The 27,676-nt window shown below is 36.6% G+C and overlaps 1 protein-coding gene, 1 long non-coding RNA gene and 1 pseudogene across 2 annotated transcripts; all 3 read left to right on the top strand.

Annotated features, from left to right (window-relative positions):
• LOC109127495 lies at positions 9,215-10,423 on the top strand. Its single transcript, XR_002034052.1, has 4 exons — positions 9,215-9,385; positions 9,460-9,606; positions 9,720-9,928; positions 10,255-10,423. It is a non-coding gene; the product is annotated as an uncharacterized LOC109127495 (long non-coding RNA).
• Positions 16,456-19,905, top strand: LOC109127289. Its single transcript, XM_019231874.1, has 4 exons — positions 16,456-16,530; positions 16,854-16,928; positions 19,463-19,609; positions 19,690-19,905. The coding sequence occupies exons 1-4, from the start codon at positions 16,456-16,458 to the stop codon at positions 19,903-19,905; spliced, it is 513 nt and encodes a 170-aa protein (XP_019087419.1).
• LOC104723576 lies at positions 17,175-17,493 on the top strand (annotated as a pseudogene).

Here is a 27,676-nt window from a genome sequence, read left to right as displayed (position 1 = left end):
GGTTTTTAATGAGGTATAAGTAACACTTTCAAGCCTCCCTTTATCAGCCTGATTTGTGGTCCAAAGCCCAACAAAATTCCTTGGCACAAATTCTATTTCTTTGCATTTATTGTTTTCTCATTCAATAAATAAATGTTTTATTGCTTTCAAGCCTCCCTTTATTGTTTTCTTTCCAATTCAAAATGTCTTGAAAAATACAAAAACAATAAATGCAAAGTTTGAACATAAGAAATAGAATTTGGACCAAGTCATTGTGTTGGGCCTTGGACTACGAATTGGGCTGATAAATGAATGCTTGAAAGTGTTACTTAGACCTCATTAAAAACTTTGTCAAGAAAATTCTTTGGGACAAAATCTTACAAGAGAAAAAGAGTGCATAAGTAACACTTATCCTTTTACCGAACATCATGAGCCGTGATCATCACAAAAGGAGGGTTGAGCCACATCTTCTTGCATCTTGTTTAGCTTCCTAAATAATCTATTGATTGTTTGAGTGAACCTCTTGAATCTTGATCTTGTTAGAAGACCCGCTGAATGATTAATGCTTCCTCCAGTACAAGCTGCTCTTCGGCTTTGTGCGGTTCTTGTGGTTAGATTGGACTGGCCATGATCTCATCAGAAAAGTGCCCTAGTGTTTTAGAGAAAGAACGATGCTCTATCCATAAGATTCCTAAAGCAAAATAAATTACATTACAAAAAACGTGACCAACAAATTTTAAACACAAAGAAAAACAGAGTACCATTACAAAATGATACAAACCAGGGGCGGACGCAGGGCTATGAGGGGTGTGGCACGTGCCCCACACTCTTTTCTTTTTTCCTTTATATTATATGTGTTACTGTATTTATAGATCTGTCTTATTGAATATTTTTGAAAGGTGCCACATCCTCATTGAAAATCAAATATATGCCTTAACGGCTTAACCCAATCAGTCGTATTTAGGGTTTTGATGTGGACTGGGACAGCTTTGACTACGCTTTTAATGTTATCAACTTCGATTGGGGTCCAAATGTTGATATTAAACTAAGCGATGAAGAGCTGATCGAGCTGCTCATACAGTCAGCCATTAAAGAACACGATCAAGAAAATGTACGTACGTTAAGAGCTTGGGCTTCCCTATTTCTTTCAGCTTCTACTTATCTTTTTGTGTGTTTTGGTTTTTCTCTGCCAGGGAACACAGCTTAAATATGTCAAATACGTCAGTGCAAATCTAACACCCTGCAGGGGTTATAATTTTTATATTACATTTTTGGCCACTGATCTTAAATCGTCAATTCACGAGCCAAAATCTTACCAAGCAAAAGGTGTACAACTTTCGTGAAGAGATCTTTGTTGATATGGTCAGGGTTAAGCCTACATAATCATCATCAAGTTTACAAGGTATACTGCTCACTTTAACCTTCCTTGTAAAATCATCACCATATGATTCATTCTAGCTTCTTGTTAAATTGTGGGGCTGGTTTCCTACAAGATTACCTGAATCTAATTTGTAACCTTTGCTGCACTACAAGTCATTCCGAGGCGCTTCAAGTTGCAATAAGAACAATAAGATTACTAGAATTAGATTGGCCTTTAAAAACAATATTTCTTGCTAAACAAGTGGCTTCGGTTCTCTACTCTAGGAATTAAAATTTTTAAAACAATAGTTTTCAAATGTAAACTCACTATTAATACATATACATGCAGGCATTCAAAACAAAATGATGAGAGAATAAAGAACTCTCTTTCATCTTCTTCAAAATTACTTAATCACCACTGTGACACACTATCGTTTATTCTGTTTAGTCTTATGTTTGTTGTTCAACCATTTGGGTCTGTTCGATTTTGTATATAGCGTTTGAAGCGAGGAAATTTTCTTAACCATGTTTCAATTATAAAATTATTTTGTAAGTATTCTTCTGCTCTATGTTTTGGAATACTTCTTTGCTTATAATAAGTAAAGTTTTGTTATTTTGTTTTGTCTACTTCGTTGTTAATAATATTTTGTCAAAACTTGCAAAATATCTTACACTGTGTCACATTTATAAACGTATTGTTGTATTCGTATATAAAATACTTTAACAATATATGGGTTTATCTGCAAAACTATGATTACCGGTCCAAAATTAAGCGGGTTAGAGTTTACATAATCTTATAATGTTGTAAGTCATGTGATTGAACATGTTAGAGTTTATATAACAGTAAGAAGAATTGTTACATAAATATTATTATAGGAAAAATATTTGACTACAACACATATTTTTTTTTTTGCAGCGAAGTTAATTTTATTAAGAATAGAATCTATCAATATACAAGGTCATCCATATAGATGGATTAATACAATTAGTACAGAAATCTGAAGACAACCAAGTTGTGCTAACAAATGGGCTACTTCATTAGTTGAACGATGTAAATAATCAAATGAAACAAAACTGAAGTGTCTCGAACAGAGGTGAATATCTTGTAATAAGCTATAGATGGAGACATCCATCAGGAACCATTGACAGCGTCGATCAATACTTTGCAATCGCCTTCAAAACAAATATTGTCAAAGCCTTGATTGATAGACTGTTGCATAGCAAGTAATAAAGCTTCTGCTTCAGCTTCCAGTGGAGAATGTTCGGCTCTTAGAACACTTGATCCCCATGAAGACTTGGTACCTGAAGAATCACGTATGACCCATCCACACGTAGTGCTGTTGGATACTGCTGAGTAGTTTGCATCAAAATTGCATTTCACAAAAGGAGGTTGTGGTCGTACCCAGAGATTATTAAGTGGTTGAATCCTCGAAGGAGAGACTACCACATATATTTTCACCATTTGTTATCATAAGAAAATAAGAACTATTGCTCATTTTACCATATTTTATGTTAAATACTAATGTGGACTAATAAACAAATTATTGTGCAAAATTTTTAATATAAGAAAACAAATATGAAAACCAAAACAAAATCACTAATATTGACTCATAAAAATTAGCACAAACAAAAAACAACATTACCAATTTACTTTGATAAATAGTAATATTTTAAATTTAATTACGGTAAATTGATGACAGGACAAGTAAAAATACATTAAAAAGCCAATAAAAAAATATTACCGCATGTTCAAACCTAGTTAGTTAAAATAAAAGATTGATTGATAATGAAATGACTATAAATTGTCACACAAAAAGAAAAAACAAAACAAAACAAAACATTACAAAAAGAGAACCAGCCTCCTCAACAAACTCAAATTCTCCTTAGAAGTCATTAAATTACCAAGTCAGGATTGTTGGATAAACTTCGATGACTTGAAGCCCAAGATATCATTAACAAGTTGGTTAATGACAAGATAGGCTAAAAGGAAAAGTTCTAATTGTATTAGGATTAGGAAAATAGAAGTTTTCCATTATCAAAATAGGAATAACGAAGTTGTGTTATGACTATAAATATCTTTGATTGAGTTGTGATCAAAGGTATGAGAGATTGAGAGCTTTGGTGTTTAGTTTTGAGTTATTTTCTAAACATAATAAAGAGAATAATTCTTTATTCAAGCTTTCTAGAACTTTTATTTGGTATCAGAGCTCTAGGTTAATCAATCAAAGTTGTGATTTGATTACAGAGCAAGTTTTTGGTAAAGGTTATCGAACCACAACGATGGGAGAACTCATAGCTTCGCAACGTCCAAAGGAGTTGGACAAAGCTATCTCCATTCAGTGCCCTCTCCTTACTTCTACTAATTACACAGTGTGGTCCATGAGGATGAGGATCATGCTACGAATCCATAAAGTTAGGGAAACAATTGAACCAGGGTCAGATGATCTTGAAAAGAATGATATAGCTACAACTTTATTATTTCAATTGATTTCTGAAGCACTTACCCTGCAGGTTGGTAACTTGAGTACACCAAAGGCGATTTGGAACTCAATACAGTCTAGGAACCTTGGAGCAGAACGACTCAAAGAGGCACGTTTACAGACACTTATGTCAGAGTTTGAGAAGATCTGCATGACAGAAGCAGACAAGGTCGACAATTTTGCAGGAAAATTGTCCGAAAAAGCAACCAAAGCAGCATCGCTTGGAGAAACGATTGAAGAGCCTAAGCTTGTGAAGAAATTTCTAAATTGTCTACCTAGAAACAAGTTTATTCACATGGTAGCTTCTCTTGAACAAGTACTCGACCTCAACACCACCAGCTTCGAAGACATAGTGGGAAGGTTAAAAGTTTTTGAAGAAAGAATTGCAGGTGAAGTATCTTCTGAAGATAATCAAACCAAACTTATGTTCTCTAACTCCGATCAACCTCAATCAAGCTATAACACTGGAAATAATAGCTTTCGAGGTAGAGGACGTGGTAGAGGGAGAGGCTATGGAGGAAGAGGTTTCCGAGGAAGAGGAAGAGGAAGAAACAACTCGCAGTTTAATAATCAATTCAACACACATGACCGATCTAACACTGACCAAAACCATTCTCAAGATAAAAAGGAGAAGGTCATCGTTTGTTACCGCTGTGACAAACCTGGTCACTACGCCTCACACTGCCCTGAGAGAGCTCAGAAAGTTCAAGAAGCAAACAAAGTAGAAACATTGGAAATAGAGGAAGCTGATAAAGCTCTGTTCATGCACGAAATTGTTTTTTTGAATGAAGACATGGTCATACCAACAAACTATATCAAGGAGGATGGAATGTGGTATTTAGACAATGGAGCTAGTAATCACATGACATGTCATAAGGATTACTTCTCCGAGCTTAATGAAAACATTGGAGGCAAAGTGAAGTTTGGAGATGGGTCTTGTGTGGAAATAAAAGGAAAAGGTTCAATAATTTTTCAGAGTAAGGGTGAGGAACAGGTTTTAGTTACTGGTATCTACTATATTCCTGACCTCAAGAACAATATCTTAAGCCTGGGACAACTACAGAGGTCGGTTGCGACGTTCGTATGAGGCAAAACTGGTTAACAATTCATGATCCGAGTGACAGACTGTTGGTGAGGGTTATGAGATCGACAAACAGGCTGTATAAAATTAGTCTCAAATTTGGAAGACCAGTTTGTTTACACACACGTATCGAGGATGATACCTGGAAGTGGCATGCTAGGCTTGGCCACATAAACTTCAAAACAGTTAGAGCTATGTTTCAACAGAAAATGGTTCATGGTATGTCAGAGGTTAATGATGAGAAGAAGTTGTGTGAATCGTGTCTCGTTGGGAAGCAAACAAGACAGTCATTCCCAAAAGCTACAATGTATCGAGCCTCCAAGCCATTAGAGCTTCTTCACGCTGATCTATGCGGTCCTATAACACCTGCAACACTAGCACATAACATATATATATTTGTTATTGTGGATGATTTTTCAAGATACATGTGGTCAGTCTTGATAAAAGAGAAAAGTGAGGCATTTGGAAGCTTTAAGGCGTTCAAGAGTAGTGTGGAAAAGGAACTTGGAAGGGAGATTATTACTCTTAGAACAGACAGAGGAGATGAATTCACATCAAATGAGTTCAATGTTTTTTGTGAAACAAATGGGATCAAGAGACACTTGACAGCTCCACAGCAGAATGGTGTTGTTGAGAGAAGAAACAGGACCTTGATGGAGATGACTCAAAGCATTCTCAAGGCGATGGTGGTACCGAATTATCTTTGGGGGGAAGGAGTACGTCATAGTACTTATGTCATTAATCGGATACCGACAAAAGCTCTGGATAATATCACACCATATGAATGTTTGCGTGAGAGAAAGCCAAACATTGAGCACTTAAGAATATTTGGGTGTATTGCTCATGCTAAAGCTGATTCTGCAGGGCTCAAGAAGTTTGAAGATCGATCACAGACTTTAGTCCACCTTGGAATCGAACCAGGATCCAAGGCTTATCGGCTGTTCAATCCGTCTACAAGGAGAATTGTGGTCAGCAGGGATGTTATTTTTGATGAGAAAAACAAGTGGAGTTGGAACAAGACAAAAAACAGAGATTGCAGAGAACCAGGTATGTTTCATATGCAATGGGGAGAGATAGAAGATGTTGGTAAAGGACCAATATCATCGAGTTCTGCAGAACATGATCAAGTCGAAGAAAATAGAGCGGACTCAGAAGATGATACAACTCGAGAAAACAGAGTTGACGACGAGAATGTTGTTACTCAGGAAAACCCGCAACCACCTTTGAGAAGATCAGAACGACAAAAAAAGCTCCTAAGTACCTTGATGATTATGTGTTGCTAGCATCAATCGAGAGTGAGATATTACTTTTGATGATCAATGATGAGCCACGGTTTTATGAGGATGCAAAAGGACAGCAAGTTTGGAGATTAGCTTGCAAGGAGGAGATTGATTCTATCAACAAAAACAAAACTTGGTTTCTTGTTGATAAACCACAGGGTGTAAAGGTAATTGGTCTCAAGTGGGTTTTTAAAATTAAGAGGAATGCAGATGGAACAGTGAACAAGTACAAGGCTAGGCTTGTTGCTAAGTGCTATGTGCAAGAAAGTGGAGTTGATTATGAAGAACCTTTTGCCCTTGTAGCTCGTATGGAGACAATAATGATGTTAGTAGGTTTGGCTGCATCAGATAGATGGGAGATCCATCATTTAGATGTAAAAATGGCATTTTTACATTGTGAATTAAAGGAGGATATCTATGTAGACCAACCTGAAGGTTTTGAAATCAAGGGGGAAGAACATCGAGTTTATAAATTGTCAAAAGCTTTATACGGCTTAAGACAAGCTCCAAGAGCCTGGAACACTAAGTTGGATCAAATCTTGAAGGAGATGAGCTTCAATAGATGTTTAAAGGAGACTGCAGTGTATCAGAAGGAGAAAGGAGGTGATTTACTAATTGTTGCGGTGTATGTGGATGATTTATTTGTTACAGGCAACAATCTTAGAGTTATTAAGGAGTTCAAGGAAGGGATGTCTTCAAAGTTTGAGATGTCTGATCTCGGTAGACTCACCTATTATCTTGGGATTGAGGTGCATCAAGGAGTTGATGGTATCACCATCGAACAAGAAGGATACGCACGGAGAATCTTGAAAGAAGCAGGAATTCAAGACTGCAACTCGTCGGTGATTCCGATGGAGTTTGGGTTGCAGGTATCTAAGTCACTTGGTGAAACAGAGATAGATCCTACACGGTTTAGAAGATACGTTGGTTGATTAAGATATCTCTTACACACTCGACCTGACTTGTCTTTTGTTGTGAGTGTCGTAAGTAGATATATGCAGAGTCCATGAAAATCACATGGAGAAATTATAAAACAGATATTGCGTTATCTCAGAGGAACAACTTCATATAGTCTGAAGTATAAGCGTGGAGGCTTAAAGGAGATCGTTGGTTTCAGCGACAGTAGTCACAACGTCGACCAAGCTGATGGGAGAAGTAATACTGGGCACTTATTTCTTTTTGGTGACACTCCGATCACATGGTGCACACGAAAGCAAGATACAATTGCATTATCTTTGTGTGAGGCCGAGTTCATGGCTGCCACAGAAGGAGCAAAGCAAGCAATATGGCTTCAGGATCTTTTAAGTGAAGTCACAGGGAAGAAGGAAGCTCAAATCATGATGTATGTTGACAACAAATCTGCAATTGCACTTGCTAAGAACCCAGTGTTTCATGGGAGAAGCAAACACATACATAAGCGATACTACTTTGTGCGAGAATGCATTGAGAGAGAGCTCATTTGTATAAGCACATTCCTGGAGTGGAACAGAAGGCTGATATTCTGACTAAAGCTTTGGCAAGAGTGAAGTTTGAAGAAATGAGAAGCTTGATAGGTGTTCATGACGTATCCAAAGAGAATGCAAAGTTTAAGGGGAAAAATGTTGGATAAACTTCGATGACTTGAAGCCCAATATATCTTGAAGCTCAATATATCATTAACAAGTTGGCTAATGACAAGATAGGCTAAAAGGAAAAGTTCCAATTGTACAGTATTAGGATTAGGAAAAGAGAAGTTTTCCATTATCAAAATAGGAATAACAAAGTTGTGTTATGACTATAAATATGTTTGATTGAGTTGTGATCAAAGGTATGAGAGATTGAGAGCTCTGGTGTTTAGTTTTGAGTTATTTTCTAAACATAATAAAAAGAGTTATTCTTTATTCAAGCTTTGTAGAATTTTAAGGATCATGTGAAACTTCCCATTCAGAATGAACTGACATAAAAACTTGAGAAAGATAACACATCCAATTTCTAAGTTTGTCAATTGCCAGTTTCTTTATTGCCTTGATGTCTTGTTTGTAATTCGGATGTTTTTTTTTTTTAATTGTATACATCACATGACTTTCATATGAGGACTAAATAAGACAAGACAATCAGTACTCATGTAATTCTCTTATACTTGATGACATTTCTTGCTAATTATTTTTGTCAATTTGAGTATGTTACTATGTTTTCTGACTTTTTCATTCAATTTGCTTTAGGCAAGAAGAAAGGAAGAAGCCGTAGAAGGAAGAACTACAAATTTCAGATTGATTGTACAATCCTTCTAAGTTCAAACTCTAAAACCTCTTATATTCGGTCTCTTTAAACTCTTTGGACTTTTTGAAACTTGAATAATGGTAACTTGTTCTTGTTGTATTTGTTTTTGAATGATGGTTACTTTTTGAGTTGTTGTACTTGTAGTTTTAGTTAATTTGGATTGTTGGTAATTATTACAATTGATTTTAGTTTTCATGAGATTTTAAATGATTATAGTAGTTAATTTGAAGTTGATATGATTTATTGTAAAAAAAATTCAAATCCCTCCTAAAACAATGAAATTTAGATTTATGTATTTTTAACTGAACAAATCTTCTCAAAATCCTTTAAATTTTTTAAAAATCATTCAAATCCAAATCTACGAACTATTTTGAATAGCAGTAGACTTTAAAATCATTAACTCAATAATAGTAAATTTTAGAAAGCTTTTAAAAATTCATAATTAAATAATTTAGATTTATAAATTTTAGACAAATCACTTAACATGTGAAGCTGAATATATTCAAAGAATGTAATAGTTCGGGTATTTAGAAACTGAACCGATTATTACCCGATTTTTTTTGTTTTTTATTAACTACCCGAACCAACATGAACCGGATGAGTACCGAACAGAAACCGATCTATATTTAGAATAGTAAATTCACTATCTTAATTTACCCGAGTGCCCTAGAGTCCAAGACTAGCCAAACCCATTATTATTTGATCCGATTTAATAATATATATAGCTGGTGAAAAAAAAAAAGAATATCTTCTCATCTTCTTAATTGGAAAAAAAAAAATAAAAAATATGTCGATCGAGGCTGGAGACCAGAGAGAGTTGGTATCTCCGCTGCTGAAGAAGGCGAAGACAGATCCGGATGCGACGGAGTTGGTTTGTCCATCAGATCCGGAGGAAGAAGAGATCGAAACAGCGAATGATCTTTGAGAAGCAATTTACAGAGAGTGGGGTACGGTTCAATAATCGTTTTTACTATTAATAATTAATAAGAATCAGATGTTCAATTTTTGTTTTAAATTTTAGGGTTACGATGTTGATTGGGATAGTATGGACTACAACTTCCCGGGCAGCATAGTCGATTCGAGAGGAGATTATGATGCTCGACTTAGCAATAAGGAGTTAGTGAAACTGCTCATAAATACAGCCATTGACGAAGAAAACGAAGAAGCTGTCAGAGCTGCTAACTCTTTTACCTATTATATATTCTTTTTCTCTCAGCTTCGTGGTTCCTCTTTTTCAATTTTACACTCTCTTTTTGTGTGTGTGTTTTTTTTCCTTAGCAGGGAACTGAACTTAAGTTTGTCAAGTATATGACTGCAAATGTAGTGGCCGGCAAAGGGTTTCTGTTTTTTATTACATTTTGGGCAAAGGATCTGTCTGCACCAAATCCAGAGCCAAAATGTTACCAAGCGGAGGTGCTCTGGTTTATGGGTGATGCCGATGTTTGTGAATTCAGGCTCAGGCCAACGAAATAATTTGATCAATGGGTGAGGTAGGTACACTTCTTATGTATATGGCTTCTTCTTCTTCTTCTTCTTCTAATTATTAACCAGTAGCTTTTTTTTTTGCATTACAAAATGAGAAATTACGAAAGAGAAACATATTTCAACCCTATGAAACTAATAGTAGAACTAATTGTTGCTTGTGCTTTCACGGTGACGGAACTGGAATCATCCTTCTTGTTGTAGAGATGTAGTTTTGGAGTATTATCTTTGCTTTGAATGTTTCTTTGAGATTGCATTCCTTAGAGAAATCCTTCCTTGTGAGTTGTCAGCTGGGTCGCGCCTTGTTGACTATTTGAATCTTGGATGCATGCAGGTGATGGTGATGGTGATGGTGATGGATGAATCTTGGGTCACTTCCAACTCTGTGGTCTTCCCTTCCACTGAGAAGAATCTTTATGTGGAACATTTTACTTAATTATGTATATTTTCTTATTGTGTTTGCAAAAGATATATTGTAGCTAGAATTATTTCCTTCTTTCTTATTGGTCGAGTAAGTCAAGAAGATTTGACCGTTCATCAAAAACAAATCAAATAACTACATAGTACAGTAGTATAGAAAGTAAAGAGGGTCACGTTACATTAAAACAAAGTTTCTATTTTTATACAAGTTCCTCACCGTTTTCAAAGTCCAAAAATAAAAAAATTGGAAGCTTAACCATGGATTAAAAGTTTACAACAACACACTACTAAATGTACACGATCGATTATCGCATCATAATGAGTCGTGTATATACACTTTGACTTACTAAGTGTTTTTACTTTTTTCTATCGATAACTATCCCCTTTTTAATCTATGGGGAACAGCTGCATACATGCTAGCTAGAACCTTTTTTCTAATATATAACAAGAACAATTCTTGGTTCATCCTTCTTATTCATCCTCTCTTAGTTAAGGAAACAAATTATTGATTAAGAAAACAAATTTTGTATATCAATTAATTTTAAAATTATTAATTCTAAACATTATATTATAGTTTTAAATTATAACATCTAAACCCAAATCACTCTTTTTATAAACCCAAATTAAAATATAATTTTCTTTAATTGTAAAATCTAAACCCTAACCACTATTTTATAACCCCAAACCGACATATAATTTTGCTTAATTTTAAAATCTAAACCTTAACCACTCTTTTGTAAATCCAAACCGACATATAATTTTGCTTAATTTTAAAATCTAAACTCTAACCACTCTTTTGTAAACCCAAACCAACATATAATTTTGCTTACTTTTAAAATCTAAACCCTAACCACTCTTTTGTAAACTCAAACCGACATATAATTTCGTTTAATTGTAAAATCTAAACCCTAAACTCTAACCACTTTTTTGAAAACCCAAACCGACATATAATTTCATTTAATTGTAAAATGTATACTCTAAACTCTAACCACTCTTTTGTAAACCCAAAACGACATATAATTTTGTTTAATTGTAAAAAACCCTAACCATTTTTTTGTAAACCCAAACCGACATATGATTTCATTTAATTGTAAAATCTAAATTGTAATCGTTATTTTATAAATTTAAACCAACATCATTTCCTTAATAAAAAATCTACAGACTTGGTTTCCTTAACTTATTTTATCTTTTATTTTAATTTTGATTTATTTTATAAATATGATATGACATGACAGTTTATTGTATTTTGATTGGTTAATTAAGAGGGGGTGAATAAGAGTAGTTCATTACCCAAAAATTTTTCATATAACAATACCCCGTATCATTACCAATTCACTTACAAAACCCCAACCAAGAAAACGTAATTTTGGTAAATGATATATTTATTTTTTTACTTTTTTAAAAGAATAAGTCTCGCTCATTAGTAGTGGCAGTAGAAGATAAGAAGAACCAGATCTATCACATATGTACCGTTTAATATAATTCAAAAGAACGAACAAAACAATTTAAAGCAAAAATGTTTACAGAGAAAAGAATATTATAACTAGTTTTATTAAATAAACTGTCTGTTTATTTATCTCAGAATAGTATTTTCTATATAAATATTTAAAATTATCTGTTGGCAACAAATTACCTGTAATTATTATTTATTTTGTTGACATTATATATAGCTCTAAAAGAATCACATCCAGATCCAGATGACTTATTGACAAAGCTTTGAAAAAAACATACGCACATTGACGACACATTAATTCAAAATTTGAGTGTTGTTTTTACTAATCAAGGAGAACAAAAATATTGGAATTTTGTGAAATAGCGTGTTGGTGATATATACATATATCTCATGTCTGTGACGCTTCGGTATGCATGTTTCTCTCGTTACGTTATTATTGGTATGCATGTTTCTCTCGTTACGTTAGTATTTTTTTCTCTGGCTGGGTGTTGTTGTCACGTGAGATAGAGATACGGATCCTCCCTAGCTCCCCCTCCTCCTTTTAACTGCCCTCTTGGTGGGACACAAAAGGATATCAATCAGCGAATGGTTGTTCGACACATGTTGTTCCTTATGGTAGTACTAGTAGAATACATGATTACTGCTCGTTGATGTAATTACAGAGTACTAGGACAATTTATTACCTTGTCTCCATACCTATTTGACCCCAAAGAGTGCCTACACCAGAAAAGTAGAGATTATCAGTATATTTGAAATTATTTGATTTTATATTAGCTAAAATATATATTATTCATGCTTTTTTCCCTCTCTCTTAAATACGTTATTCACTTACCATTTTTGTACTTATGATTTTCTTTATTCTTAAATTTTAGAACTGGTTGAATATAACTATTTAGTAGTAAAAAAGACATGTAATTTTTTTTTAACAAGGTAAAAAAAGGATATATAGCTTTCACAAAAACAAAAGCTTTTCAATTAAACAAGCTGATAAAAAAAATGATACATTGACAAAAAAAAAATGATACATTACATTTGTCCATTTTTTCCATAAAAAAAGAAACACAACCCTTATAACAACCAATTGAAAATATATAAACTCTACAAAGCTCACAATCAAATTTTAATATCACGAGCAAACTAATATATCATATCATCAATATTATCGTGTTTTTAAAGAATAAAAATAAAAAGAGAAATCAAAGTATAACAAACAACTCATAAACATAAATTTTATTTTACAAGAGATGCTTACTTAATATCTTTGATTCCTATTCGTTAAAAACCAAAAAAAAAAAACACATACTTTCCCTACAAAGAAAACAATAACTGGTTTTTTTTGTTTTTATCTGAATTGTTTTTATTGTTTTTTTCCTGCGATAAGGACATATTAGAGCAATCTTTCTTATGGTACATACTACAGATGTTTATTTTTCTGATAAAGCCATGCTATAAAAGTATATATGACTGTAACTGTTTCATTACAAAATGTCTATAAAAGCCATGGTCCAAACATGACTAATTGCTACGGTATTTATGATCCAACTACCATGAAGAATGTGTTTGGATAAAAAAGATAGGCATTGATGTTGGAAACTGAGTCGATTATGAAGGAGGAAAAGAATGAATACCAGATGAAGATTGAATTAGCCATAGCACCATAATAGACTAGACTCATGTGAAGATGAAACTGAAATCTCACATGTTTTAACCTAAGCATTCAGCTGTTGATGAAGGTTATGTACGTGATGGTCTTGATCACTGGTCAAAGTACTCACATCAATATTAACAACAGTTGATGGAGAGAAAGATATTGAGTAGACTGTGAATAAGGAGTAGACTGCTCTGTCATCACATTAGCAACTGCATGTGTCTGACCACAATGACCATTCTGACCACAATGAGTACACAAAGGCGTAGCTCCTCTAGGTCGATAATGGTTCTGAAAAGCAGCATACGTAACACTGTCATATGAACCTGAATAGTTTGAAGACACATTGTTTTGAACATGGGCTGAAGTTTGAAAAATCATGCTATCAGGCTTAGGCTTGATATTCTTCTGCCTTTCATCAGATGTAATGTAACCATATTGAAAGCTTCTTCAATGCTTGGTATTGGTTTTAACATCAGAATATGTTTGCAAGTAGACTCATAAGATTCATTAAGCCCTATCAAGAACTTAGTTATACGACCTCGTTGTTGTAGCTTTTCGCACAAAGCAGTTGTGTTACATTCACACTTACCACAAGTATAGACAGGTAGCTCAACATTGTTTTTATACTCCTGCCATAACGTCACCAAGAGTGAATAATAAGATTAACATCTAATGACCCTTTCTGAATAGAATATAACTTTTGTCATATTTCAAAGACTCTCACAGCATCATCTTGTTTGAAACGAGACACAAGATTTTTCAGAATACCTTCGGCAGTTTGTGTATCAAATGACGTAACAAACTCTGTCCAATTTTCTTATCAAATGAGTTTATGATCCAAGTAGATATAATATCATTGCAACGTGACCAAGAACCATAATCACGATTATCATCAGGAGGTTTGTGTATCGTTCAATTCCATCAATGAATCCAAGTTTATTTCGTACATTAAGAGCTACAAGAACTAACCTTTGCCAAAAATAGAAATCTGCTCTAGACGTGGGACAATCTGAGACGATTTTCATCCCTGCATGATCTGAGCTACGTAGAAAGAACAGATTCTCATACTGATCCGTTAGAGACATCGGCGCAAGATTTGAAGACTGAAAAACCATGATTCAGATCTAAAATAAGATTGTGCGATAGAAGGCAACAATCAAAACTCAATCAAATGAATGAATCTCAAGAAGAACCAATATGATGAAATTAACCAAAGAAGAGCATAGAATAAGCGCAATTGCAACAAGATACGCAACCAAAGACGAAAGAATTTGATGCTTTGAGGCACTCATCAAAGATAACAAAGCTCAAAAGGATGAATCGGAACTCATAATTTTTGAATCGAAGCTCAAGATAAAGTGAATCAAAGCTTATAATCAAAGAGAAACGAGCTTGAACACAAACAAAAAAAAACTCAAGATCGCCATCAATGGCGTGTGAAGAAATTTGTTACGCGGAAGATGAAATGAGAAATTAAGAAAGCTCTATACCATATTAACTCTTTCATTTATGAAAGTATAATTCTCATTAATCCAAAATAATAGAGTACATGCGGTATTATAGTTACATTAGACCTAAGTATAGTATAAGCTAAAGGAACCTTATACTATAGTAATCTACACAAGTATAACATTATATACATAGTAATAAAGCCATGCTATAAATCTTTCAATTCATGAACGTAATAACTCAAATAAGGTGAAATATGAAATTAAGAAAACTCAACAAATAATGTTTTCAACTTTTTAGATAACTTTTAGATTAATTTTATATTTTATTATTATTTATTTTATACTAATTAGTTTAAAAAAAAATTTATTATGCGTGTTTTTAGCTAAAACATCTTATATTTTGAAATGGAAAAAGTATATCTCCACACTCCTAACACATCTAATTTTCTTTCACCAAGGGTTAGTTTGGAGGAAAAGCTTCTCCAATAACTATTTCATTTCCTAACTCTAAAATTAATGGATTATAATAGTATTACTGAAGTTAAAATTATTTATCGTTAATTTAGTTTTATAGTTAAGAAAATCTATAAGATATTTAACTTACTTGTCTCATGTTATGCCCTTGTTTACTAACGTATCTATTTAAGTTGGGTTATCCGACAAAGCTGAACGAAAAATTGCAATATTGATAGAAATGTGACTGATGAATGGTTACATATATAATGTTCTTGGGATGTTGATGGACAGAATCTTGTGTCCTAAAAATACAGCTCGAGGTTTCAAAGCATGCAGGATTAGTTATGAGCATAAACAAAAACATTTATAAATTGGGATACAATCAAGTTCTATTCGAGGAAAATTGTAATCAACGTTCCTGAGAAAAGTGCCCTTGTGTTTGAGAAATTATACAGCGATTAATGAAGGAAAACGATGTAATTTTCCGTAAGATTCCTAAAGCAAAATAAAATACATTACAACAACAAATGTGACAATATATATATATACAGAGTACCATTACAGAAACATTACGTACAAACCCTTGTGCCCATATACGTTGTAATAGTCGAAGTTGAGCCAAATTTTAAGCCTCTTATCAAGGTGTTTTTTTTTTAACACCATACATGAAGCCAAGGTGTTCAAAAAAACGATGAGAGAATAAAGAACTCTCACATCTTTTTCAAAATTACTTGACAACCACTGGTTTATATGATTTGCTAAAAGAGACGAAGCTATTATTAGCTCTCAAGACATTCTCACAAAAGCATATTCCAGTCTATATATATTCTCACATGCTTTTATATGTTCCAATAGGTTTCTTTCCTAATGATAATTGAGTTTATTAAACAAAACCAAAACTTGTTCAATAATGAAATGAATATATATATATATATATATATATAACTAACATAAACTCTGGAAGATTTGGATTGTCACTCCTATGAGACATTCCACGAGAAATTATTTGATGTCATCAAAGACATGAAGAAAGCTTATAGACTTTATAGTTATTGGGATGTACATCGATAGATAAATCCATTATCTGCTGATCGAGGAAACATGATGACATGCGAATTAGATGGGACTCGAGTAAAAGATATCTATGATGCCGCCTATTTCGCACCCATGATTTTTAAAGTACGCGGATGCTGGTCGATACGAGCGTCTTTTAAGGTCTCAATCTTGGAGGTGGACTATATGCAATCATAGAGCCAGGAGTACTGTGACTCGAGAAAAGGTCATGTCAAATCTTATCTTTCAATCTGTGGTCCTTCTTGGATTCATTCTAGCATCATTGAAGACAACCGCTCTTGAGTACGTTTTGTTAAATTTTAATTTTACTCATTTTTTTCTCATTAAGCTTTAATTTGTGTTATTCCTCTGTTTGGAACTTTGGTTTTTATTAATTCAACTGACGGGGAAAAAACATATTCAACAGTATCAAATTGTCATAAATTAAGCTGCAAAAAAAGAAGGAAGGTCCTGAATATGCAAAACAGCGAATGATCTTTGAGAAGCAATTTAAAGAGAGTGAGGTTAATAATCGTTTATTATTATTAGAGTTATTTGGCGGAGTGAGGTTAATAATCGTTTATTATTATTAGAGTTATCTGGCGGAATGATACGTTTGGAAACATAATTATCAGAATGATACGTTTACTATTTATCAATTAGAATCAGATGTTCAATTTTGTTTTGTAGTGCATCAGCCTTTGTAGTAGTTTATATGCGTTCTTGTCTATTATGATTGTTTTTAGGGTTACGATGTTGATTGGAATAATATGGACTACAACTTCCCAGCCGGCAAGTTTGATTCGAGAAGAGATTTTGATGATCAACTTAGCAATAAGGAGTTAATGAAACTGCTCATAATTAAAGACAGCCATTGACGAAGCAAACGAAGAAAATGGAACAAAACTTAAGTTTGTCAAGTATGTGATTGCAAATGTAGTGGGCGCCAAAGGGTTTCTGTTTTTAATAACATTTTGAGCAAAGGATCTGTCCGCACCAAATCCAGAGCCGCAATGTTACCAAGCAAAGGTGCTCAGGTTTATGGATGATGTCGATGTTCGTGAATTCAGGCTGAGGCCAACGCAATAATTTGGTCAATGGTGAGGTACACTTCTTATAACACGAATGACGTCATTATCTTGCAACTTGCATTCAAAATGAAATTATGAAAGAGGTATACATTTCGACATATGAAAGTGTTAGTATCATTGTTCAGTGCTTTCCTTTGCAAGTCTATCTAGGCACAACTGTTTGCTTTAACGGTGACTGAAGTGGAATCTAATTTCATCAGTGGATCTATCATCTATTCTCTCACCATCTTTTATTGAGATTATAGTACCTTTGGAGTATTAGATTCTACTTCTTTGCTTGAAGTGTTTCATTGAGATTGAAGCAAATGCCGAATTAAGTTTCCATGACTTGTGGGTTGTCAGCGGATCCATACAGGTGATGATCACTTCCAAAACTCTTGGCTTTGAGAAGACTGTTTATCTGGAACAATTTAATGTCATGTTATGTTCTAATTAAATAACGTATCTTCTTGACTTGTATGTAGTTAGTCTTTAAAACTAAACATATCTAGATGCTTGAAAATTGTAATTCTATCTAGAAATGTGACTGATGAGTGTTTTAGTTACATTATATATGTTCTTGGGATGATGATGGACAGAATCCTGTGTCCTCCTAAAATTTTTACAAAAAATGCAGCATATGACTTAGAGTTTAATGATGATGAAAATTAAATTTTAGGGTAAAATATATAATTTTTATCTGAAGCAAACCATGCTAAACAGAGCACTATTGTCTACCATGGTCTCTAGATGAAGAAGACATATACGAGCAGAGAAGTGAATATCATCTTTAGACATCGGCAGTTAACAAATAGAGAAGATATCCAAATTGTTTTTTTGTTGCTTCTTAGTCCTCATAAACTTTATGGAATCACCAAGTTATTTGAGGACTAAGAGAGTGATTATATTAACAAGAGAAGAAATGTAATTCATGTTATTCCTTCTAGTAATCAATTTTAAATGTTTTTTTTTGTTTATATATAAAATGAATAACAAATAGAGTATTTCAAAATGATTGGGTTCTATCGTTGGACTGAGTTGATAAGACAAAAATTATAACGTTTTTTACAAAACATTTGATCAAAAGATATAAAAATTGGCAAAGGACTAGTTTGCAAACTCTTTATGTTAAGGATACATTTATTGGATTCAAATTTCTAAAGAATTTTGATAACTTTTATAAATTATTAAAAGTGAATAAATAAAATATTTTTAAAGAGTTTTTATAAACTTGTTAATTAGTTTTTTACAATCTTGTAAAGTCTCCCAAATAATCTCTATTTTTATAATATTTTCCATAACTTTATTTTATGAAAAAAATGAATATAAAGTCATAAAACAATAACATAATAATTTAATTTAATAATTATTCTAGATTATTTATTTTAGTTGAATACTATCAAATTTATTAAAATTTTAAAAGTTTTTTTTCAAATCACAAACTAATAACAACAAACTTTAAAAAAAATTAATAAAATATTAATTGAATAATAACAGATTTTACGTAATATTTATATTCATTAAAAATCTATTTAAATCACAGACGGACAGGACCAATAACACCCATAATATTCTCAGATTTACACAAAAAAATAATAATGAACTCTAGCTAGGGTTTCGACTTTGGACAATGGCTGGTGTTGACAATTCGAAGCTGCAGTTGAGAGATTCAGTGGAGTGTGAATCTCCACCACAAAAGGATCTGAAGATAGAGACAACTTCGGAGGAAGATCTTCCGCCAGTTCCTTCTTCCACGGCGGGAAACTACTCCGCGTAGGCGAACGGACGATCTGGAATGTAGAAGAGACAATGCAAGCTCTTTTTCAGATAGTTTCGTGAGAGCGAGGTATGTATTTGGATGCAAGAAATTTTTTTGTTTCTTGGGTTCATAGAGACAGAGAGAGATAGAGAGAGAGAGAGAGCCATGTAGTATTTTAGATGTGCTGTTTAGTTTATCCTCCTTTGTTTACATCGTTTATTGTTTACAGGGTTTTGATGTGGACTGGGACAGTTTTGACTACATATTCTCTGTCGTCAACTTCCACTGGCAACCATATCTTGATGATAAGCTGACCAATGACGAGCTGCTCAAACTACTTATACGGACAGCCATTAAAGAACACGATGCTGAAGATGTTGGTTAGTTCTTGCTTTTTATTTCTTTCTAATAGTTCTTCTCTATTCGTCTACTTATCTTTTGTGTTGTTCTTTGCAGGATAAAAAGCTTGAGCTTATCGATTATGTAGGTGCCAATATAGTACCGTGCAAGGGTCTTATGTATTATATTACATTTAGGGCCAAAGATCTTTCCTCAACAGATCCAGAGCCACGACTTTACCAAGCCAAGGTGCACAAGTTCTGCTATGATATCTACGTCAAAATGGTCAGGGAAAAGCTTAAGCAAAGTGCCAGTATCAACAATATGAATTAGGAAAGGTGGTAGTCCAAGAGAGTTCAGATTCGGTTCATATACATGAAACTTTTGGTGAAGACCAAAAGTGTGCCTTTCAACTCTCGGCTCTGGCGGTTGTCCCAAGATCATATGACATGATCGGTTTGTGAAGACCTCACTTTTGGTGAAGCACGCAGTAGCATAGCAATAGAATGACGACCTAGAGGCCAGAGGTAAGAAGCTGATGAGGAAAAGGAAGAAGAAGAGTATAATGAAGAGTTGGACGGTAAAAGTAACAATGACATTTATTATGAAATTTTGATAAAAAAAATGATGAGAAAAAATATGAAGAGTAAGAAAACAGTGAAAAATAAATCACGAAGACATAAATGGTGGTAGTCAACTAAATATGAGAAACAAGCTTAATTCATGATTAGAAAAATGTTTTGTTTGTCTGATAGTCAAAGAAACGGTTTAGGATATGCTAGGTCACCAGTTCGATCCGCCTCGCCTGGACGTCAAATTAATTTCATGATTCTTTTGATCAGATTAAATTTTTTAACACAAGTGACTTTTCTATTTTTAAAAAGTAAAATTTTCACTAATCAATTGTAATTTAAAATTTTATATAAGCTAATATTTCAAAACTGTCATCAATCATATATATTTTTTACCAAAATATATCAAATAAACCCACGCTACGCGTGGGTTCAAAACCTAGTTAATTAAAAAATCAGTCGTTTTCTTCTTCATCTACATCTCAGTCTCACAATCACATTTTGTCCTTTTTCATAATTTATTTATTATTATTTATTTTATTTTTTTGTCATTGTTGACATAGCTGTTGGAGCGGATACCGGGAGTTGTTCTGACTCAAGCACAGGTAGTACCGCCAATGGAGGCGGGGATGCAGCAGCCAGTGGCTGCGGATGCATGGGTTCATTCTCGTTATGTCAGTATGCTGAGGGAGATGAACTATATTGGTACCAAGCGGTTTTCGGGATGTACTGATCCTACTGTTGCTGATGCGTGGAGGACGAGAGTGGAACGTAACTTCCAGTCTCTTAGATGTCTTGAGAAGTTTTGGGTGGATATAGCGGTCCACAACCTGTTTGGTGATGCTCAGTTATGGTGGAGAGTAGTGACTGCTAGGAGAGTGCAGAGGAAGATGTCTTGGGCTGACTTCGTCTTGAATTTCAACCGTAAGTATTTTCCTAGGGAGGCACTGGATCGGTTGGAGGTGCAGTTCCTTCAGCTATCTCAGGCGACTCGGTCAGTACGAGAGCTTGACTTGGAGTTCAGTCGACTTCTGATGTATGGGGATCGGGCTATGGAGTCTGAGGATGCTCAGATCATGAGGTTTATGAGGGCCCTACGTGATGACTTGAGGGTTCACTATAGGGGTCGGGGTTATGCTACGCGTGCAGAGCTGGTTGAGACTGCAGCAGAGATTAAGGAAGGCATCCGGGCACAGGCAGTGACGGTTAGTCCAGCAGTGCAGCCTAAGAAGGCTCATCACCATGGGGGTTTTGGCAAGGGCGGCAAGCCTGCGCAGGGAACCAAGAGGAAGTGGGAAGCTACGTAAAGACCGAGTGGTGCAGGGTGCTTCGGTTGTGGGAGCATGGATTACAAGGTTGCTAGCTGTCCCCAGAGGAGTGCAGCGCCGGCGGCTCAGGCAGCGGTTCATGTATGCTATCATTTTAGGGAGCCTGAACACATCAAGCCTCAGTGCCTCAAGTTGCAGCATATGGCAGTGGCAGCGGTACATCATGCAGTGCAGCCTGGAGTGTAGCAGGTGGCACGGATTGAGCAGGCGCCACGGGTGTACACGACGGTCGAGACTGGTGGAACCAGTGCCAGGACGATCACAAGTATAATTTCTGGTACTTAAATTTTGTGAATTTGACTAGGTCCAGATTTTATGTTTTTCCTTTGTTAAAATGTTAGGTTCTCAACAAATGAGGTTTGTGTAGGGACCTTGTTGGTGGGCGGGTTTAAGTCTCATGTTATGTTTGATTATGGAGTTACTCATAGCTTCATTACTCCGGAGTGTGCAGAAAGTGCGGATATCAGAGGAGATCCCGGGAAGCGAGCGGGAGTTGTCAGAGTTGCTGGAGGCAAGTTCCTGAGGGTCATTGGACGGGGGAGGGGTGTTGATATTCAGATTTCGGGAGAGTCGTGGCCAGCAGATTTGCTTATCAGTCCAGTGGAGTAGTACGATGTTATTCTCGGGATGGATTGGTTGCAACAGCATAAGGTTCATCTTGATTGTTACCGGGGTAGACTGGAGTTTGAGCGCCCAGGAGGGAAGTTGGTTTTTGAGGGAGTTAGACCGACTTTGGGGAGTCTCGTGATCTCGGCTGTGCCGGCTAGAAAGATGATCGAGAAGGGCCGAGAGGCTTATTTGGTTACTCTATCGATACCATAGTCAGTAGGGAAGTCTACGGTTAGCGGTATTTAGGTTGTTGAGGAGATTGAGGATGTGTTCCAGTCGTTGCAGGGGTTACCACCATCTCGGTCTGATCCTTTCAAGATTGAACTGGAACCAGGTACGACACCGTTATCCAAGGCTCCTTAGAGGATGGCTCCAGCAGAGATGGTAGAGCTAAAGAAGCAGTTGGAGGATTTGTTAAGCAAGGGATTCATCTGTCCTAGTGTATCACCATGGGGAGAGTCGGTGTTATTCGTTAAGAAGAAGGATGAAAGTTTCCGCTTTTGTATTGACTATAGGGGTTTGAACCGGGTCACTGTGAAGAACAAGTATCCTCTTCCCAGGATCGATGAGTTGTTGGATCAGCTGAGGGGTGCTACTTGGTTCTCCAAGATAGATCTGGCGTCGGGTTATCATCAAATTCCGATAGATGAGGCAAATGTGAGGAAGACTGCATTTAGGACGAGGTATGGGCATCATGAGTTTGTGGTCATGCCTTTTGGGTTGACTAACGCGCCAACAACGTTTATAAGATTGATGAACAGCGTGTTTCAGGAGTTTTTGGACGTGTCTGTCATCATTTTCATCGACGACATCCTGGTATATTCTAAGAGTCCTGGGGAGCATGCAGTGCAATTGAGGGCAGTTCTAGAGAAGCTGCGAGAGGAGAAGTTGTTGGTGATGCCTTTTGGGTTGACTAACGTGCCAGCAACGTTTATAAGATTGATGAACAGCGTGTTTCAGGAGTTTTTGGACGTGTCTGTCATCATTTTCATCGATGACATCCTGGTATATTCTAAGAGTCCTGGGGAGCATGCAGTGCAATTGAGGGCAGTTCTAGAGAAGCTGCAAGAGGAGAAGTTGTTTGCTAAGTTGAGCAAGTGTGGTTTATGGTAGCCAGAGATGAGTGTTATGGGTCATATTTTGCTACAGAGGGGGTTTCTGTAGATCCGGAGAAGATTCAAGCTATCAGGGATTGGCCTAGACCGCAGAATGCCACAGAGATAAGGAGTTTCCTTGGGTTGGTAGATTACTACAGGAGATTTGTATAGGGCTTTGCAAGCAAGGCACGTTCGATGACTAAGTTGACAGGGAAGGATGTTCCTTTTGTCTGGTCACAAGAGTGCGAGGAGTGCTTTGCAAGCCTAAAGGAGATGCTAACTACTATGCCAGTGTTGGCTGTGCCAGAGCAGAGAGAACCCTATGTGGTTTATACAGATGCATCCAGAGTTTTTTTGGGTGTGTGTTGATGCAACATGGGAAGGTGATTGCCTACGCTTCGCGGCAATTGCGGAAGCATGAAGACAACTATCCTACTCATGCCTTGGAGATGGCTGCTGTAGTTTTTGCCCTGAAGATTTGGAGATCTTATCTTTATTGTGCAAAGGTACAGGTGTTTACAGATCATAAGAGCTTGAAGTACATATTCACTCAGTCCAAGCTGAACTTTAGGCAGAGGCGGTAGATGGAACTGATGGCAGATTATGATTTAGATATAGCCTATCGCCCTTGTAAGTCTAACTTGGTTGCAGATGCTCTGAGTTGGAAAAGGGCAGCTTCAGCTCAGGAGCAGGATATGAAGTCTTTGGTAGGGGAGATTAGTGCTTTGAGGTTGTGTGCTGTTTCTCAGGAACCGTTGGGTTTGGAGGCAGTTGATAGAGCAGATCTTCTGAGTAGGGTGCAGTTGGCTCAGGAGAAGGATTTGGGGTTGGTGAATGCCTTTAAGGATGTTGCTTCAGTGTATCATGTCTCAGCTAATGGTACTATATTGGTGCACGGGCATATTTGTGTGCCCAAGGATGAGGAGTTGAGATAGGAGATCCTGAGGGAGGCTCATGCGAGCAAGTTCTCTATTCATCCAGGAGCGACTAAGATGTACCGTGATCTGAAGAGGTAATATCATTGGGTCGGGATGAAGAAGGACGTAGCTAGTTAGGTCGCGAGGTGCGATATGTGGCAACTAGTGAAGGCTGAGCATCAGGTTCCAGGCGGGTTACTGAAGAGTCTTCCCATTCCATAGTGGAAGTGGGATATGATCACTATGGACTTCGTGGTGGGTTTGCCAGTGTCACGGTCTTTTGATCCTATTTGGGTCATTGTGGACCGGTTGACTAAGTCGGCACATTTTCTGGCCATTAAGAAGACTGATGGAGCAGCGGTCTTGGCTAAGAAATATTTGAAGGAGAATTTCAGGTTGCATGGGGTGCCGGCGAGTGTTGTGCCTAACAGGGATTCCAAGTTCACCTCGGTGTTCTGGAGAGCATTTCAGGGAGAGATGGGCACTAAGGTGCATATGAGTACAATTTATCATCCCAAGACAGATGGGCAGTCAGAGAGGACGATCTAAATGACGCTGGAGGATTTGTTGAGTATGTGTGTGTTGGATTGGGGTGGCCATTGGGCAGATCACCTGAGCTTGGTAGACTTTGCTTACAACAATAGTTACCAAGCGAGTATGGGGATGAATCCTTATGAGGCTTTGTATGGGAGGTCATGTCGTATACCGTTATGCTGGACTCAGGTGGTGGAGAAGAGCACGTATGGTGCTAGTTTTGTTCAGGAAACCTCGGAGAAGATTCAGATTCTTAAGCTGAACATGAAAGAAGCTCAGGATCGGTAGAGGAGTTATTCCGATAGGAGGAGGAGAGATTTTGAGTTTCAGGTGGGAGACAGAGTGTACCTCAAGATGGCCATGTTGCGGGGTTCGAACAGGTCATTGTGAGCGACTAAGTTGAGTATGAGGTATATGGGTTGGTTCAGAGTGATTGAGCGGGTGGGACCGGTAGCATATAGGCTAGAGTTGCCTGAGGTTATGTGTGCGTTCCACAAGGTTTTTCATGTGTCTATGTTGCGGAAGTGTCTTCGTGTGGATGATCAGTTGTTGGCTAAAATTCCTGAAGATTTTCAGCCCAACATGACTTTGGAGGCGAGACCAGTGAGGATGCTCGAGAGGAGGATCAAAGAACTTCGGAAGAAGAAGATTCCTTTGATGAGAGTCATTTGGGACTGTGATGGTGTTGAGGAGCAGACTTGGGAGCCAGAGGCGAGATTGAAGGCAAGGTTTAAGAAGTGGTTTGAGAAGCAGGTCGCGACTTGAACTTGTCTAGCCTGTCGTTTAGGGGTGGTTGGTTTTACGACTAAGTAACAAGATGAGGTGGTGTCCGGAGTACGAAATTTTTGTGAGGCGGGGGTTAAAGAGGGAAAGTTTCTTGAAAAAAAAGTTTGTAAAAGTTTCTAGTTATAGAAAGTGCTAAAAATGGAAAGTTTTATAGGAGTTAGAATTTGTTCATTTTTAGTGGTTGTGAGCCTTGGAGGGGCTTGTGCGGCCTTCGTGGCGGACTGGAGAGTCATTGTGTGCCAAGTGCGGCGGTCTTGCGAGACATGTATGGCCTTTGTGGCGGGCTGTTAGCCAATTGTGTGGTCTTTGTGATGGTCCCTTAGGACGTTTGGCCTGTTTAGGCGATCCTTTGGGATGAATGGTCTCAATGACGGTCCTTCGGGACTATTGGTCTTCGTGACGGTCCTTCAGGACGATTGGTCTTTGTGCAGTCCTTCGGGATGAGAGGTCTTTGTGACGGTCCTTCGGGATGAGAGGTCTTCGTGATGGTCCTTCGGGACAAGAGGTCTTTGTGACAGTCCTTCAGGACGAGTGGTCTTCGTGACGGTCTTTCGGGACGAGAGGTCTTCGTGACGGTCCTGTTTAGGACATTTGTTTTGGCTTGGTGGCGGTCTGTTTAGACATTTGGCCTTGGTGGGACACTTATTAGCCTTGGTGGCGGCCCTTGTGGCATTTTGTTGATCCTTGTGTGGTCATGAGGTATTCCAGTGAGGGGATATGTGGTTGGTAGGACATTGTGTTGTCTTACGCGAGCCACAAGAAGGAAACCTGGATAGGGATAGGGCTCAGACGTGTTCAGAACTGTTTACTCGCGACTCTTGGGGGACTTTAGTTCTCCAGGTACTGCCATATTCTGAGACTTTGTGGCTTGGGAGTATGGTTGGTATATCGACTTCGGATGACGATCCGGGGACGCGTTGTAGGTTGGAAACCCGAGAGACGAATTGGACTTCCTTATATGTTATGGCATGCGGGTCTAGGCCTGATAAGAAGCCAAAAAACTCAAGGTCGAGACCTATGAGTAAAGGAAAGTCCAAAAGTCGAAAGCAATTAATGTCTGAAACGTGAGTCTATCGCCTAGAGGTGATCTTCGTAGATTGGTCGGAGGAGTGAGGGCCGTGGAGACGGTTGCACGGGAGTCCTTGGCTGATGGTTGTTTGAGATTCGAGGACGAATCTATGTTGGTGGGGGAGAATTGTAACATCCGCAAACCGGAATCCCGGTTTAAGGGGTGCATCGGTCAATTATGTGCGGATGAGTTTAAGTTAAACGTTGCGTTTTGGGGTTAGAAAAACCCGGGAATCGCTTATAAAAGCAGAAACTCGTGGGTTGGCCGAGGTTTGGCCGTTTCTGCAGAAAAAGAAAAGAGAGGAAAAGTTCTGAAGTGTTCTTAAGTGTTCTTGAGGTTTTTGGAGATCTGAGGCTATTCCAGTAGAGATATATGTAGCTGAGATCGTTGTAGGAACTTTCTGGAAGTGTTTCTTTTCTTGTTTAAGGTTCAAAATCGTCTGGAAGTGTTTCTTTTCTTGTTTAAATTTTCTATGACATGTCGAATCCCGATTGAATGTTTTAAATATTTATAATATTTAAAACTATTTATGGATGTATTTATAATATTTTTAAACATCCCATAAAGTTAAATATTTGTAATATTTGAACTTTTAAAAAAAAATATAGTTAAATATTAATATTATTTAAACTTCTTATAGAGTTTAAATATTTATAATATTTTAAACTTTCTATGGAGGTATTTATAATATTTTTAAATATTTATAAAGTTTAAATATATTTAATATTTGAACTTTTGAAAAGTTTCGATAATTATAATATTTTAATCTTTTATAAAGTTTTAAAATTTGTACGCTTCATATATCAAGCTTCTTACTCATTCGTTGCTTCCCTAGCTCAAAGACATCGGTGGTAGCTTCGTTCGGCCGTGGAGTGCCATTGAAGTGTGTTTGTGGAGCCGGTGTAACGATCTTTACATCGAGAACTAAAGAGAATCCTGGTTGACCGTTCTTCCAGTGTATAACAAAAAGAGATCTGGAATCTTCTCGTCATCGAAGATATCATGTTTGATCGATTAGAGTTTGTTAATTGGGGAAATTGAGAATCAATTTCTTAATTTGGAGGTTTTAGGGTGTTATAAACAGCGTTGTTTTGCTATTAACGGATCTCGTTAACGAATAATTAACCCCGATTAATTTCATCCATTTGACCACTTAATGTTGTGTCTCAAAAGACTAGGTCAACGGGAGTTT

This window comes from Camelina sativa, chromosome 11 (genome assembly GCF_000633955.1).
Source record: "Camelina sativa cultivar DH55 chromosome 11, Cs, whole genome shotgun sequence".
NCBI classification, from domain to species: Eukaryota; Viridiplantae; Streptophyta; class Magnoliopsida; order Brassicales; family Brassicaceae; genus Camelina; species Camelina sativa.
The sequence above is the reverse complement of the archived record's forward strand: the minus strand, read 5'-3'. Positions and strand labels throughout refer to the sequence as shown.